Below are 15002 nucleotides of genomic sequence, written 5' to 3'. Positions count from 1 at the left end.
ATTCTCTCTAATTACGTAAATAGAAAAGTCTAAAATTATCATCGAGAACTCTTTCAGATAGAATTATAGGTAAAAGGCCGCTTTGGTCTACATTTGCAACTTGTCCGGAACTTGTTTTAGTTTTGTTAAAAGTGAAAATGCCATTTCTTGTTGTTTAGCCCACAAGAAAATCTGTAAGATGCAAATGAAGAAAGTTAACGGATCTCTTAGCAATAATTGCATTGATTTATCTTAAAATTAATATCAACTATTCAATTCACGGCAAGCAAGTATAAAATACAAGAACTCGATAACTATTAGGTTAGGCGTGTTTTTTGACACCTCTCAATTTCTCAGCAAACGCTTGATGCGGGCGCCAGTTTAATCATTGAGAAGAACCAAAATGAAGAAGAGGTATTTGAGAACAACCAAATAAGACACGTCCTTCTCGAAAGCTGGCCGATTCCTCTTCGAGTATAAGCTTCCGCTGCTGCTGGTAGGGTTCTCATGCTCTTCTTCTCGGTGTTCTTCTTCTCGTCGCGGACGACCACGAGGTGGCGAGGCCGGCTTATATCTGGAAGAGGTGCCCAATGTAGGCCAGTCGGTGTGCACCGGTCGCAGGCTGAACACCTTTAAACGAAAGATCTCGTCGCGCCACCGTATAGAGACCTCGTCGACGAAGATATACTTTGGATATTTTCCAGGCTGTGATGATCATGGACCGAGCCATCATCTTGTGTACTATCGTGATAGCCCTCGTTTCCTTAAAAATGCCAAGTAAGTTTTTAATAAATTTCTAAGAATTTGTTATTTTTGTCAATTAATGTTTTCCAGTTTCTGTTTGAGTCACGGGATATAATTGTTTACTCGTTATGCAACAAGATTCATTAATCGTTTTATCTATAATCATTTTTATTTTTAAAATCTGATAACTTCCGGGTGTGCACATGCAACATAAATTGATTTTCCCGATAATAGATGTTATTGCCGAGATTTATTAACAAAAGTTACCCGTCACAAAAACGTAGATGCATCGCATCCCGCGCGAAATTAATACTTAATGACCCTAGACGTGTTGGTATTGTCTTTTTTTCATAGGCAATCAACCGGCAAACCTAATTACCAACGCGATTGCCGCTTAATTATCTGTCTCTTAACGACGTTCAGAAAGAACGGATGAGTCAAAAAATAACTATGGCCAGACAGAAAGCATAAAACTAATTGCCTATCTCTACAGGAAGAGATACTGGACTGGTACTTTACGGCGCGGCTTTCTGCTCGCCTTAACTATTAGCCGTTGTTACCAGACCATGTTGATAATGTATGATTATTACCAGTTATTAGTAATCTAGTTGCTCGAATGGGACGCAAAGGTTACTGCTCAAGATACATCTTGGAACATATCGCAGCGAAGAAATGTGCAGGATGTTTTATGGCCACCAATTAGATTTTAATCGTTTTCGCTAGCTTATACGGTAATAAAACATCCAACATGACTCCTAGCTGCTTCGTTTTATGTAAACACCTGTAGAAAAATTCTACAGCGAAAAGATAAATTTATATTGGTAACTAGAAAACAATTTTTTTTAACAAAATTGTAGAAACGCCTAAAGACAACTAACGTGAGAACAAAGTGATTCATTAATGTCAGTAGAATCTCGATGTGTAAAATATCCCCATTGCCATTTCCGTCTCCTCCGTGTGCCGACACACCGCAATTAAACGTAATCTCCTTCGGTCTGGCAAATAAACCACTCGAAGCGGGGCGGCACAATGCGGCCGCGAATGGGTACTACATATCGTATGCGATACAAGGAGCTTTAATTTATGCTAAAAGCTCCGCAGCCGCTCCGGTAATATGTAGATGAATGACAAGGGGTGGCGGTTTTTAGCAAAACTTTTTTCAATTTTCGTTCAGCTAATTGGTTATTACGAGAGCTGGTAAGTGAATAAATTACTCAGTACCAATTGTAAATCTTCGGGACTTTCGTCCGGCGCGACACGCGAGGCTGAAGAGCTCGGCTATTATTCTGATTTATCGCCTGGACGATCGTTCTGGATTTACGTTCGACGCCCTTCGGATACAATGTGGTCAGATGTACACCTCGACAAATACAATCGTAAAATATAAAGGCGTGCAGATACGCAAATTCAATTTAAACAACTCTAAATGGGCGGTTATTGAATAACAAATCGACGAGAATAACACAATAATTTTAAAATGATATTTAAAACTTTATCATGATAAAAAAAATGGTTTTAATTCAATGGTAAAGCGATTCTGAAATACCAAGAATTTGAACAATACTTCGCGTTTTGGTCATTGCATTACAACAATAACTCAGTTCAGGTACCGAGTTGGAAAGAAATATAAAAAAGTAATAATAAAAACGGTCACCGAAGTACCCATCCCGCTTATTTAACAAAAAATTAGATCTCGCTGAAAGATTGGCGGAGATGCCGAGCTTAAATTTGTAAATTCGCTATAGACAAGGTTTTTGCCTGTGAGTGCGCAATAAACGTGAGAAAATCTTCGTTATTCACTACATTAACAGTTATTAATTAATTGTATGAATGTAATAATGCGGGCAATTAACTACTAATTGAAACTATTCGCTAATCCGTACTTTCTTCGAGACGAAGAAACACTATCTACGATAATTAATCAAACAGGGTCAAGTTAGAGGTTAAACGTTCGGTTCCATTACGTACTTCCCAGTCTTTCAGCGTTAATTTACAATCAGAGGTCAACAACACCATCGCTCAAGACTTCTTGTAATCTAATTCAATTTGCTCATTTCTGTACAATTCCATTGATTAGTTCCACTCGTCTGATTTTTTTTTGTCGAACGAATTAAAATCACTCCACTTCCAGAACTCATACTAATCAATTACAAGATGTTAAATTTACCGCAAATAGACGATAAACACTTTTTTAGGCGTCAATTTTAATGTTAAGTGTGTTAACGGCAGAAACCTTAATTATCAAATTAACATAAAGAGGAAACGAATTTCTGGAGAACCTTCGTTTAGAGAAATCAAAGTGTCACACGACGATGCACGTAGTAGATACGAATGTAGGAGAATCGGTCAAACTGTAATTGCTTTTGAGAGAAAGCGTTTCACCATACATCAATAACCGCGATATATTCGATTTCAATAACGTTTATGTTATTTCATGTAATTATAAATAAATAAGTAAAAAAGAGATGGTTGGAATATTTGATATGGCCTTAATTAATAAATATTATTTTTATGTGCAACAAAGAAGATACTTAATGAAGATTTTAATAGAATGACAAGTGACAAATCACTAAATAAGAGAAGGCGCACAAGTCTGTAAGCTTTCAAGATATCTTTTATCGTTCCGACAAAGTCCTCCGCTTTTGTCATCGAATCAAGTCGACATCCGGCCCTCGTCCACGGCAATTACGGCATTCCCTACTGTTCCCAACCGAGCAAATTCCGTTTTGCGACCGCGACAGTACTGTTACCCGTGACAATTAAGACGGTACTTTTTCCACTTCGAGCACTTTCACACCTGCAAACTCACGGCTGTATTTTTAACTACACAAACATTATCTTTTGTTGTATTTTTCTTTACTGCTTTAAAACAGTAGAATAATAATAACCCTAAGAAATTTTGTAGAATTTACGTGATACATAACAAAAATGATCTTTATGTGTCAAAAGTCGTAAAGCGAACGTAGTCGGTAAGCAACGTGGAATATATTATTATTAAAAATCGTCCTGCTGAGCTCAGGTGCATGCTCGGAATGCACCTCGAAAGACGACGAGAAGAGATAGTAGTCGTGCAGAAAGCAAAGGACGAGGGCATTTGCGCAGAGACCCCTTACGTAACGCACGTCGTCCGGTCGTTCTCATGTCAAGGTGACGCGGCGAACTTGTCCGAACTTGAACCCGCCGTCGAGTGGTTACTTTCTTACTCGAATATGCAACACTCTTAAACGGTAATTGGTCTCACAATTAAACGTTCAACTGGCTGCTACGTCCAACCCACAACAACGAGTTCCCTAGGAGAAATTACACTTCACAAGTGCACTCTCGTTCACCATTAAATTCTCGTATTAAGTCATTTTATTCGTTATTAACTGCAAATCCAATTTAAGAAATTTGTTTCCACTTTTGAAATTGACGTAAACGGAATCTCCTTTACAAAAGGTGATTCAAAATCTCTCACGACGTTAATCTCGTAATGCCGTATGGTTGAATGGATCTCACGGTTGATTTTAAATCCATACTCAAAGTCTACGAGGGCTATTTGTTATAAAAGCCCGTCGAGAGCTTGTCGTGACGTAGTAAGATATAAACGATGTCGTTTCGTAGATCGACGGAAAATCGCTGATGAATGTGATTAACTATAAGCAGACTCAGTCATTTATCAATTCAACTCAATCTGGAAAATGACAAATAGCCAATGGCATTTTCAAATAAGTACATCAAGCTAAATTCAAATTAGTTAGGTAAAATGAACCATCGTATTTTATGCAGATGAGGAAGACGAACTTTTTTTTTGCTGTTTATTGTGATAAACTTAATATCTTGCTTGAGCATTATCTCCTAGAGTATAATATAATTTTCTATAGCTATCTACTCACATACACATAATACGAGTAGAGATAATGCTATTAATTTTAGAGTTTATACTTTAGTTCAGCATATTTGATTCCTTATTTATATAAACTTTCTTCATAGGAGCAGGAGAAATTTAAGTATATCACTAAGAAAACATCATCAAGAGCTTATCTTGCTAACTCTATCTAAAAAAATGGAAACAATCCATCTTTGCAGTGTAACTGAACAAGTGTTGCAACATAGACTTATCGTAGAGCTATGACTTATCTTGGTTAGAGATCCGTTTGAGTGACGAAAGTTTCATTTCACCACCACAAATGTTACAAGAACGCAACTATTTTTGTGCTATTTTTGTGTCTTCATGTAATACATATTATACCTTAATATCGCTCTAACTCTAACGCAGACATTTTGCACATAAAAATAGCATGACACTCACAACTGTAGCATGACTAATTAAGTTTAGAACAACTAACAGCATTATAGACGCCAGCATAAATAGTTAAATTTAAGTTAAGCTAAGTTCTTCTTTGGGGCATACCATTGCTATCAGATAGTTTTCCCTTCAAAATACCATTTAAACTGTTTTATCCTGTTTTTACCAGGAGCACTTATAGCTCAAGTGCAGTGCTTATTCTGGAAATATTGTTTTAACTTGCTTATTCTGATTCTTTTGTAGCTAGACTTTACATGAAAGTTACATAAAGAGTTGAACGAGTTTAAACTTTGGTCGTTACCTTTCTTCAGTTTGCATTTCTTGAGTAATCATAACTCGGTTTCATAGTTACATAGAGAATAAGTTCTTTGTATATTCTGGTTTCGCTATTTTCTTATGCGGAACAAATTTCAAAAGAATAGGCAGCTGAAATACCTGCTATGACAAATTGTTTGACACCCCGTTTTATAAGGTTCAAATCAGCACTAATTGATTCATAAACTGCTTTAACTTAATCAACTGAAATGGAATCTTAGAAAATTGTACATTTAGGTGCTAAATCAATCGAGTTTCTATGATGAGTAGATCATATCGAATCAGGTTTCACATTTCAACATAAAGTATATTGAAGAATGGCAGAGAAAAGTTTATCTCAAGCAAGGTAAGCTTATTCTTACGTGGTTTTACAAAGTCTTGGCGTTTATGATACATTAGGCGGCTGACGTCTACGAAGTCGGCCGAGATTATTTCTACCATTTGTCTTAAGCAAGGTGAGCTTGGTCTTAGGTGGTTTTACAAAGTCTTGGCATTTGTAAAATGTTGGGCGTGCGACAACTACGAAATCGGCCGAGATTATCTTTCCATTCGACTCAAGCAAAGTGAATTTGGTATTACGTGGTTTCACAAAGTCTTGGTTTTTGTGATACTTGTGATCTGCCCTAAGTTTAAAGTTTTAAACTGCAAGAAATTGTGTGGAATTGCACTGGCAAAAGTCTTCTACCATTAGTATTTTATGATACAGTTTTATTTGCCAATCTTCATCTTCGATTGTCTCTACATTATCGATGGTTTCAAAAAAGACTTCTCAAATTGGTGCCTATGATGATCCTTTACCTCATATTCAGGATTTTAGCCAGGACCAATGCCTTTTCCCAGCAATCTAGACTATCTAATCTGCTGAAATCAATAGACAGACGTATCTAGTTAGTCTGTAAAGAGTGTTAAGTATTCTCTCAGTCTTCTCTCTGCAAAAGAACACGAAACAAAAAGGTTTTACATATATTGTATTGGTGTTTGTGATACTTGGGGCGGCCGACGTCTTCGAAGTCGGCCGAGGTTATTTCTACCATTTGTCGCAAGCAAGGTAAGCTTACTCTTACGTGGTTTTACAGAGTCTTGGCGTTTATGATATGTTAGGCGGCCAACGTCTACGAAGTCGGCCGAGATTATTTCTTCTATTTATCTTAAGCAAGGTGAGCTTGGTCTTACGTGGTTTTACAAAGTCTTGGTATTTGTAAAATGTTGGGCGTGCGACAACTACGAAATCGGTCGAGGTTGTCATTCCATTCGACTCAAGCAAAGTGAGTTTGGTGTTACGTGGTTCCACAAAGTCTTGGTTTGTGTGATATTTGTGATCTGCTCTGAGTTTAAAGTTTTAAACTGCAAGAAATTGTGTGGAATTGCACTGGCGAAAGTCTTCTAAAAGTAGTATTTTATGATACAGTTTTATTTGCCGATCTTCATCTTCGATTGTCTCTACATTATCGATGGTTCCAAAAAAGACTTCTCAAATTGGTGCCTATGATGATCCTTTACTTCATATTCAAGGTTTTTTGGCCAGGACCTTTTAACTTAAATGGACAAATTTCACTCAACATTTAAATCATTCTAAATTAAATTTAACTAAACTCTTTAAATATCTCCATTAACTTGAAACATTCATTCTTGAAGATATTATTCTTGAGATACCCCGTTTAATAGCGATTTCTTCGTTCTTTTTGTTAATTATACCTCTTTATATGTATTTTGTTGTCACAATTTTTACAAGAGTTAAATTATTTTCATCAAAGCGTGATTTGAATTTAGAGTTTTTGTATTTATACGGGTAGTCGTCGTACATCTAAAAAGACCGGTTGGAATATGATAATTTAAAAGTACCCACACGTCTTGTGGAAAGCTGTGGACGAAGAGTAAGGGATTCGTCGGAGACATGTTGCACACTTTTGTGGACCGCTCTTAGGCATTCTGAGCACGTTCTAATGCTCCCCTAAACTTGTTAGGAATAATTTAACCTTTACCTTAGTTAACGTTCAGGGTTATCGTTCCTGCTAATCTGCTGTTTGAATGTTTCCACGTTCCGTGCCCAACGGACGATTAAAACGAATAAAAAGGTCAGCAACCCAGCGCGGTTTCTATAGGAGCCCTCGAGATGTAAGTAACATAGTTTCTTTCTTGAGTATGGTTCTAAAGCAAAGCATGGCAGAAAGTTACGATTGAACGTATTCATTTCCTGTCCAGTTGTTTGTAACGCGCTTTACCAACCGACCTATAAATTAGCGGCGTGTAATTTTCTTATTAAATACACATGTTTTATTAAGCAGCTACTTCAGCGTGAGGACCTCTCACGTAACGTTCTCGATCACGCACGTTAAAACACCACGACTCGCTGGTTTTATTGCATAATAGATCCCCGTTTAATAGCGACCCATCTAGGATGCAAAACGCGCCGTTTAACAAAGAATTATTAACTTCGCCTGCCGCTGGGTGCCTTAACAGATTTTTTTTCTTGCGTTTATTTATCGGATTACATCGCGTGATGGGCAAAATGTCTTCATACACGAGCACGTAATCGCCTCGGGCCAGAAAATTATCGTCACAAGAAATAGTCTAAAAACGATCTGAAACTATTACGTAACCGCGCGTTAAAAGGTGTTTCGTCTAATATGTTCCTGGAAGCAATCTTAAACGGGAATCTATAGTAACAGAACTCGCGTGAGCGCATAATAATTTTAAATGCGCATGAATATTCAACGGTACACGATTATTATTAAATTCGATCGCTCTGTCACAGAAAGCGTGCTACCTGTTATACCGTACATTGGCCAATGACGATCATTTCCTGGCTACCACCAGTGCCTTTTATGGTTATAGAATTTACATACTCTGATAGCGTTGGCGTTTACGATTCATTTTAACATCAAGATCGATTTGACGTGTCAAAATTAAATTTGATGTCATAATATTATCGTATTGATCGTATTTGTAATACAGCAAAATCACGATGTTCTAGAATGTTGTATATTTTTAATGAACTAAAAGTAGAACTAACACTAGACCTAGAACTAGAAACATTTGGGTTTAGCCATCTTAAGAAACGTAGTTCTAGTGTTAGCTGTAGTTTTAGTTGTTATTCAGCTCTAAATTGTTGAATACTTTTATTGAACTAAAAGTAGAACTAACACTAGAGCTAGAATTAAAAACATTCGGGTTTAGTCGTCTAAAGACACGTGCGGCTGTAATGGTAACTTTAGTTTTAATCGATTTGTAAAGTTATTGTTCAAATAAATAATTTATTTAATTAAAAAAATTAAATAATGTTACATACTATGTTTTATTCTTCAAAGATAAAACAAGAATATTGAAACTAAAAACGATTCGATGTGATTCACAATCAGTATAGTTAGCAGTAGCCATCAATGTTAAATTATAAGCTTTTTATGGCCACATTATCGTAACGTCTTCGTCTCGTTTCTATATGCAGTGTAATAATACCAACTATTCTTCTAATTTTCTTCGTCTTCTTATATGGATCCGCTGCTATTAACGCGAGAAATATCTCAGTTCTGAGAGTTGCTTCGCCATTCATTCGAAATGGTATTTCTCATTTATTTTAAGCACTGCCTAAGTATGGGCTGTAATCTAAACGACCGACTAGTAAATGGTAAATGTAGTAAAGGAATGTTACTGTACAATCGGTGTTATTACATATACAAGCTATTTAAAATCATTTATTTATAGTTATTTCCGATAAACCGAGAAATATCCAGTCGTTCAACAATCTCAGCTCGATTTTTTGATTTTTTTGATGTTTAAAGAGGTACAGTTATATCTCGTTTGGCCTGCCGTTTTTGGACATGACAATTAATTGGTCGCGCAAATTATTGCCGGATCGTTGCACGCCTTCTCGTCTGCGGTGGATGTTTAAAGAAACGTTACTGTAATTTGGGACCGTTAAAAATTTTTTTCAATCCCCACAACAAACGAACCACGACAGATAATGACGATTAAAAATCTTCACTCATAATCAGAAACAGAAAGTAATTAGAAAAATTATTATAAGAAAAAACTTTTTGCTGGCTGTCCTTAATCATTAATAAAATGCCTCTGGAAGTAGCCGTCCTATAAATCCACTTTCTTCATCATCCGTTTCCGTTTTTTCATCACATCGATTCACAACACCGATTTTCTCCTCGATTTCAGTGGCACACGATTGCCTCTTAACTTCAGAAAGATAGCGAAATCAAGTGCTGGACAGATGGTGTATGAATCGATTTCTCTTGCAATCTTCTTTACAGAAATGGGTATCTAGGTATGTTTCGATTAAATTGTGGTGCATGTGTGTTCATGAACAACGCTAGGTCGTAAATCCTTGCAGAATAGGAGTGTGTTTTTTTTTGTTATCCGGTTTCCGCTCATTACTTTCGATGTTTATCTACGAGCATAAATTGGCGTCCGTGTTAGCCGACTCGAGTACATCATTCCAAGAAGTTCCGATCTTGAGATACGACAGATACGTTGAGCTATTTGAAGAGGGAACTCTTGTCGGTACCAAGACGTTCGATTTGCAGTACTCGTCCTGTTACCATCTCTTACGTAATCTTGTTATGCCGTCGACGCCTAAGGTGCACGAAGAATTCCTGACGTCCGTTCAAGTACAAGAAATTTTATGGTTTTTTTTTCTAAAAAGACCAAGTAACTGTACCGTTTAATCTTAAAATGACAGGTCGTGCGGTGTAATCTCATAGGTGCATAGCCCGAAGCTTTTTAATAATGCTTGGTTACAAGACGTGCAACTAACCGACTGATTGTTTGGGCTGCGTATTAATTTAACGGTACGTTAAGTGCAAATAAAATCATTTAGTTCTCGAACAGCCTTTAATGGCAGAAATAAACAAACCACCTGAATCTTGATGACCGTGGCGTGGTCAGAGCTGACCTCGATCTTTGCAAGCTTTCAATTAGCTTTAATCTTTTGTTTGTACCATTATTGATTGTTATTGATATTATTAACATTTTCATTGCTAAGCAGAAAATAATAGCAAATATAAATAAATTATTTAACGTATCGAAGCTCATTTGCTCCAAATGGATTATTTCAACGCGAGATGAGAGGACGAACTCTAGGACTTCATTAATCACACGGGGAGTTCTTACGGACAGTGCTTTGCGTATACACGTAAAGTTCATTAGCTCGTAATCAGCGTATTTCTATACGTATTTATAAGCCGCTACCGTCACAGGTGAGATTCTAATTAATATACCCGGTTGTGCCCGCAGAAGTTGCAGCGAGTCTCTATATTTAGATCCGCCGGGTTAATAAACAAACAAAACGCCTTTCTGCTGGACCAATGTATTAACAATGATGTGTGCTGCCCAACCCACAACTAGAAATGAACTCTTTAAATTATAATACAACATTGTAACGTAACGTTTTTCTCTTTTTGAAAATGATTTATAAGTGGGTGTTATTAAAATTAAAGCAACAGTTGTTTAAAATCTTGATCACGTTTAAACCCCGCCATATGGTGACCTATAACAGTACACGAGCCGCCTAGCGTGAAAAATCGTTAATAATGACGTCAGTATTATCATGACAATCGATCCTTTTCCGGATGAGTTAATGAATCAAAATAGCCCGGAGTTTATCGGGATCAACGGTACATAGATGTGATGACAAGGGCAACGGTATGCCACTGGCTCCCTCATTGTCAGAGTAGTCTACGCCCATTTTCTTGCGGTAAAACGCGTTTGGTTTTCCGCGGCGCACCTTTGAGGCCACCGCAGAAGAAACTAATGGATCTACAACCCAAGACGAAATTGAATCTTAATAGCTTTCGATTGTATCCATAATGTGTACGGCTGTAAATACATCGAAAGTACTAGAGGTAATCGATTAGACCAATAGATCAATGAGCAACGGGTTGCAATTGAATTAACACTTTTGTTATAAAAGGAAGGAAATCAATCAAGTTAACCGTTAGATCTTGCAGCTGCATCCACAATGTTTCTATCTTCCTCATATACATTATACGTTACAATAAATTAATGAAAATAATTTTTCTTTTCATACATTTAATTAAAAGGACTCAAAAAAGTTATTCAACAAGGCATATCAAAATGACTTCTATTGCACTCAAGAGTATATATTAGCGCTGATCTCCCTGTCCTTCGGGTAATTACTAAGTTTAATGCCCACACCAATTAAGCAAATAACGAAGAAGACGCTTCTTTACGTCTTGGACAATATCATCGCGTTAGGCTCGCATGTCGAGCCCGCATGTCATTTTCTGTAATTACTCTCTTCGCGTATGGATGAACACCTCACAACAAACACGTGAAATAAACACGTTAAGACCCTGGTAATTGGACCGGGCGGCGTGCAAAAGAACAATGGCGTGTTCGTGATTATCTTGACGATAGGGTTCGAGACTCATCGTGTTGTTAATCTTTTTGAAAGAATCTAGATCGCGGTCGCAAACAATTCAATTAGCATAAACGGGTGTGTAAATACGGTTTCATTTGGACAAAATGAGTACCGTTACGCGTGATTTGCGAATTTTTCTCGCTAAACGTCTACTTATTTGATTAGATTAATTAGAACCAAAGAAGTGAAGGTGGACTTAGTTGCGTGCTAAGATCAACGACCAATATCTGGTCCACTATAACTTCCTGATATTCACTGATTGCCGATAGCGGGGAGGCAGGACAAAGCAAGCTTGTGGGTTTGGTCTAATTAATGGTCACGATACTGTCTCGAACGTAAAAATTACTTGTGCTCTAACGGCACCTATTAAGATACAATAGCGATAAATAATCTGTAATAAATTTTCCCGTTTTTTTTTTGCTATTTCAGCAACTTTTGGTATACGAGATTCATCGTGTCCAAGGATATGCACACAACAGGCGTACGGAGATCCTGTGTGTGGCTCGGATGGTGTCATATATCCCAACATATGCGAAATGAAGAAGAAAACGTGCGGTAAAGGTAAATTACACCTTCTCAAATAACGCTTTTCTTTATGAAACCAATTTAAAATGTCGTTTTTCAGGGATTAAACTTTCCACAGATTCAGGTGTTTGTCAAAGATCTCAAGGTTCAAAGTGCGACCATAAGTGTGGTACAGAAAAAGACCCCGTTTGCGGCACGGATGGCCGCACATACCTGAACAGGTGCATGCTCCAGGTCGAAATATGCAGGTTCGTGACGAGATCCTTTTTAATTTCACGCTTTCGGGCACGCTAAGTGATACAGGCGACCTGGTAACTGTAAATCGAGGTGGATTTCCAAGGGGATCGCGTTTCAGTAACAAAAACCCGACGTAAATAACGGAGGATTAACCGTATTAATAACTTCGACAAGAAACCGATAGATCTGGTTACAAGACATGCAAATGTTACACGCATTTTAACTTTCTTCTTTTATCTTTTAGCTTCTTTTCTTTAGCATTCGTTTTCTTTTAGGGTTGGCATCGATCTATCCCATTTAGGTTCATGTAACAACATAAGTGCACACAGAGAAAATTGTCCAATAGATTGCAAATTGGCTCCTCAAGATGGGCCTATATGCGGTAGCGATGGAAATGTTTATAAGAATACTTGTCAAATGAAATTACTCACTTGTGGGTAAGTTAATTTTATAATAAAGGAAATTGATTTTATTAAAAAAAAATTTTTTCCTCATTAAACGTTATTTTTAGCCAAGGAGTAGTTAGGACTAACAAGAAATACTGTCAAACAACAAGACATTGCAGAGAGGTTTGTTGGAGATCTAACAAACCAGCTTGCGGATCGGATGGTAAAATTTACGCGAATGTTTGTAAGATGAAGACGAAGAACTGCGGAAAACATGTATTCGAAGTCCCAATGGCTTTCTGTACGATGCAAGAAAGACATTCCCACTCTTTAAATTGTCCTATTAGTTGCGTTAATGAAGTCGAGAAGCCTACTTGCGGTTCCGATGGATACATTTACAAAAACGAGTGCGAGTTAAGGCTACTCAATTGTGGGTAAGGCAAAAAATATTAACCTCTTATCAGCTCAAATAAAACGTCCTTCTATAACGAGAAATATTTCTTTCAGAAATAATCGCAAAGTCCTTAAGGTTGATTTGGATAAATGTAAAGCTAGATTATCAAAGTGTCAGAAAATTCAATGCAACGAAGAACAAGATCTCGTTTGTGGTTCAGACGCAAGAACTTATATCAATCAATGCCAACTCAATCTAGCCACCTGTTTAAAAGGAGTACAATTAGCTCATGTAGGAAATTGCACTTCTTTAAGAGAACCGACTCCATGTCCAACAAATTGTGACCATGTTGAACCACAACCAGTTTGTGGATCTGACGGAAATGTCTATAGGTAAAGAAATACATAATAATAATTACTTATTTTCATTTCTTATATTTTCTTCCAGATCTGAGTGTGACCTAAAAAAAGAAACATGCGGACAAATCGTAGTTGAAGTTCCACAACAACATTGCAGAACAACAGCACTTTGTAAAGATACATGTGACGATAGCGTCATTCAATACGTGTGCGGTTCAGACAATAAAATTTATAAAAGTGAATGTGAAATGAAGAGAACAAATTGCGGGTAATTTTCAATCACATCATCTTCAGTTATTATTTTCAAACGTAAATTATTTCTTTTAGGAAACACATATTTGTGGTACCCATGAAAAGATGTATAGCCGGATTTATGTTCCGTGGATGCCAAAAAATATGTCCAACTTACTACGACCCAACGTGTGGTTCAGATAGCTTAACTTACAGTAACAGTTGCTTCTTGGAAATCGAAACGTGCAGAACTAAAGGAGAAGTAACCATGAAACATTTGGGAACGTGCGCAGAACCCATCAAAGAAGTCCCGAAAAACTACTTATACTAAAATTTACCCTTAAAACGCACTTCGAGAGGACATAGAGAGAATTTTTTATAACAAATCTTGCCCCACATAAACCAGTAGGAACAGCGTTTGTTTCTTTCGTAAAGAGGCAACGACACACGTCGATATTTACATTTATCAATCGAAGATAATGTACGTGTATGTAAATGGATATAGAGTTTTTGTGCCAATTGCCGATATTGTACCGCGTATTAAAACTTTTTATTACGATTGTTTTTATCATTGTAGCTAGTTAACGATAGGATTTCCAAACCCACCGTGGAGCGTATGCAGGATTTACCTGCAATGTTATTTATTTGTATTGCTAATATTATTTTAGTGCTAGTGTTGTAACCGAGCTGTGTACTTTAGTGTATTTATCAAAATATACTATATTTAAAACACACAATAATCTTTCTTATTATTTATTATACTAATGAAAAATAGTTAAAAAAATAATTTTAGTACTATACCTTAATTGTCCTTTCAAATCTCAAAAATTCTTTCAGATTTCCAATTATAAAAAAGAATTAATTTCATAATCCGAAATACCAATGGAGTTAATAGATAAAGTATAGAACTTCATAAATTACAAAACATCTTATTCCATTACATGAGATTTGTATTTTTCTGATAAAGGGCCCCAGTATAACCCAAATTTTCTGGGAATTATGTGGCTATTTCAGTTCACCTTATTCACATAAATCATAAAAATGGGCAAATTGTGATTAAGAACTTTCACAAATTTCGTCATGAAACCTAACTTTAGATGTAAAGAAGAGAGGATAATTTTATTTCCATCAACTAACAGGTTATGAATAAGATTCC

At 36.7% G+C, this 15002-nt stretch overlaps 1 protein-coding gene across 1 annotated transcript; it reads left to right on the top strand.

The window, feature by feature from the left end:
• The first annotated feature begins 578 nt into the window (after window positions 1–578).
• LOC111425410 (serine protease inhibitor dipetalogastin) lies at window positions 579–14405 on the top strand. Its single transcript, XM_023059410.2, has 8 exons — window positions 579–756; window positions 12144–12275; window positions 12340–12487; window positions 12752–12913; window positions 12988–13296; window positions 13370–13648; window positions 13704–13883; window positions 13943–14405. The coding sequence occupies exons 1-8, from the start codon at window positions 690–692 to the stop codon at window positions 14175–14177; spliced, it is 1512 nt and encodes a 503-aa protein (XP_022915178.1). The 5' UTR covers window positions 579–689; the 3' UTR covers window positions 14178–14405.
• Window positions 14406–15002: the final 597 nt, after the last annotated feature.

Source organism: Onthophagus taurus, chromosome 7 (assembly GCF_036711975.1).
Source record: "Onthophagus taurus isolate NC chromosome 7, IU_Otau_3.0, whole genome shotgun sequence".
In the NCBI taxonomy this organism is placed as follows: Eukaryota; Metazoa; Arthropoda; class Insecta; order Coleoptera; family Scarabaeidae; genus Onthophagus; species Onthophagus taurus.
Note: the sequence above shows the minus strand (reverse complement) of the source record. Positions and strands in the feature narration are given on the sequence as shown.

Bases quoted from the DNA above. Each gene is read 5' to 3' on its own strand.
- LOC111425410 (XM_023059410.2), top strand. From the start codon at position 690: ATGATCATGGACCGAGCCATCATCTTGTGTACTATCGTGATAGCCCTC. The intron at 12,914-12,987 runs GTAAGTTAATTT...CGTTATTTTTAG, and splicing joins ATGAAATTACTCACTTGTGG to CCAAGGAGTAGTTAGGACTA. The intron at 13,884-13,942 runs GTAATTTTCAAT...TATTTCTTTTAG, and splicing joins ATGAAGAGAACAAATTGCGG to GAAACACATATTTGTGGTAC.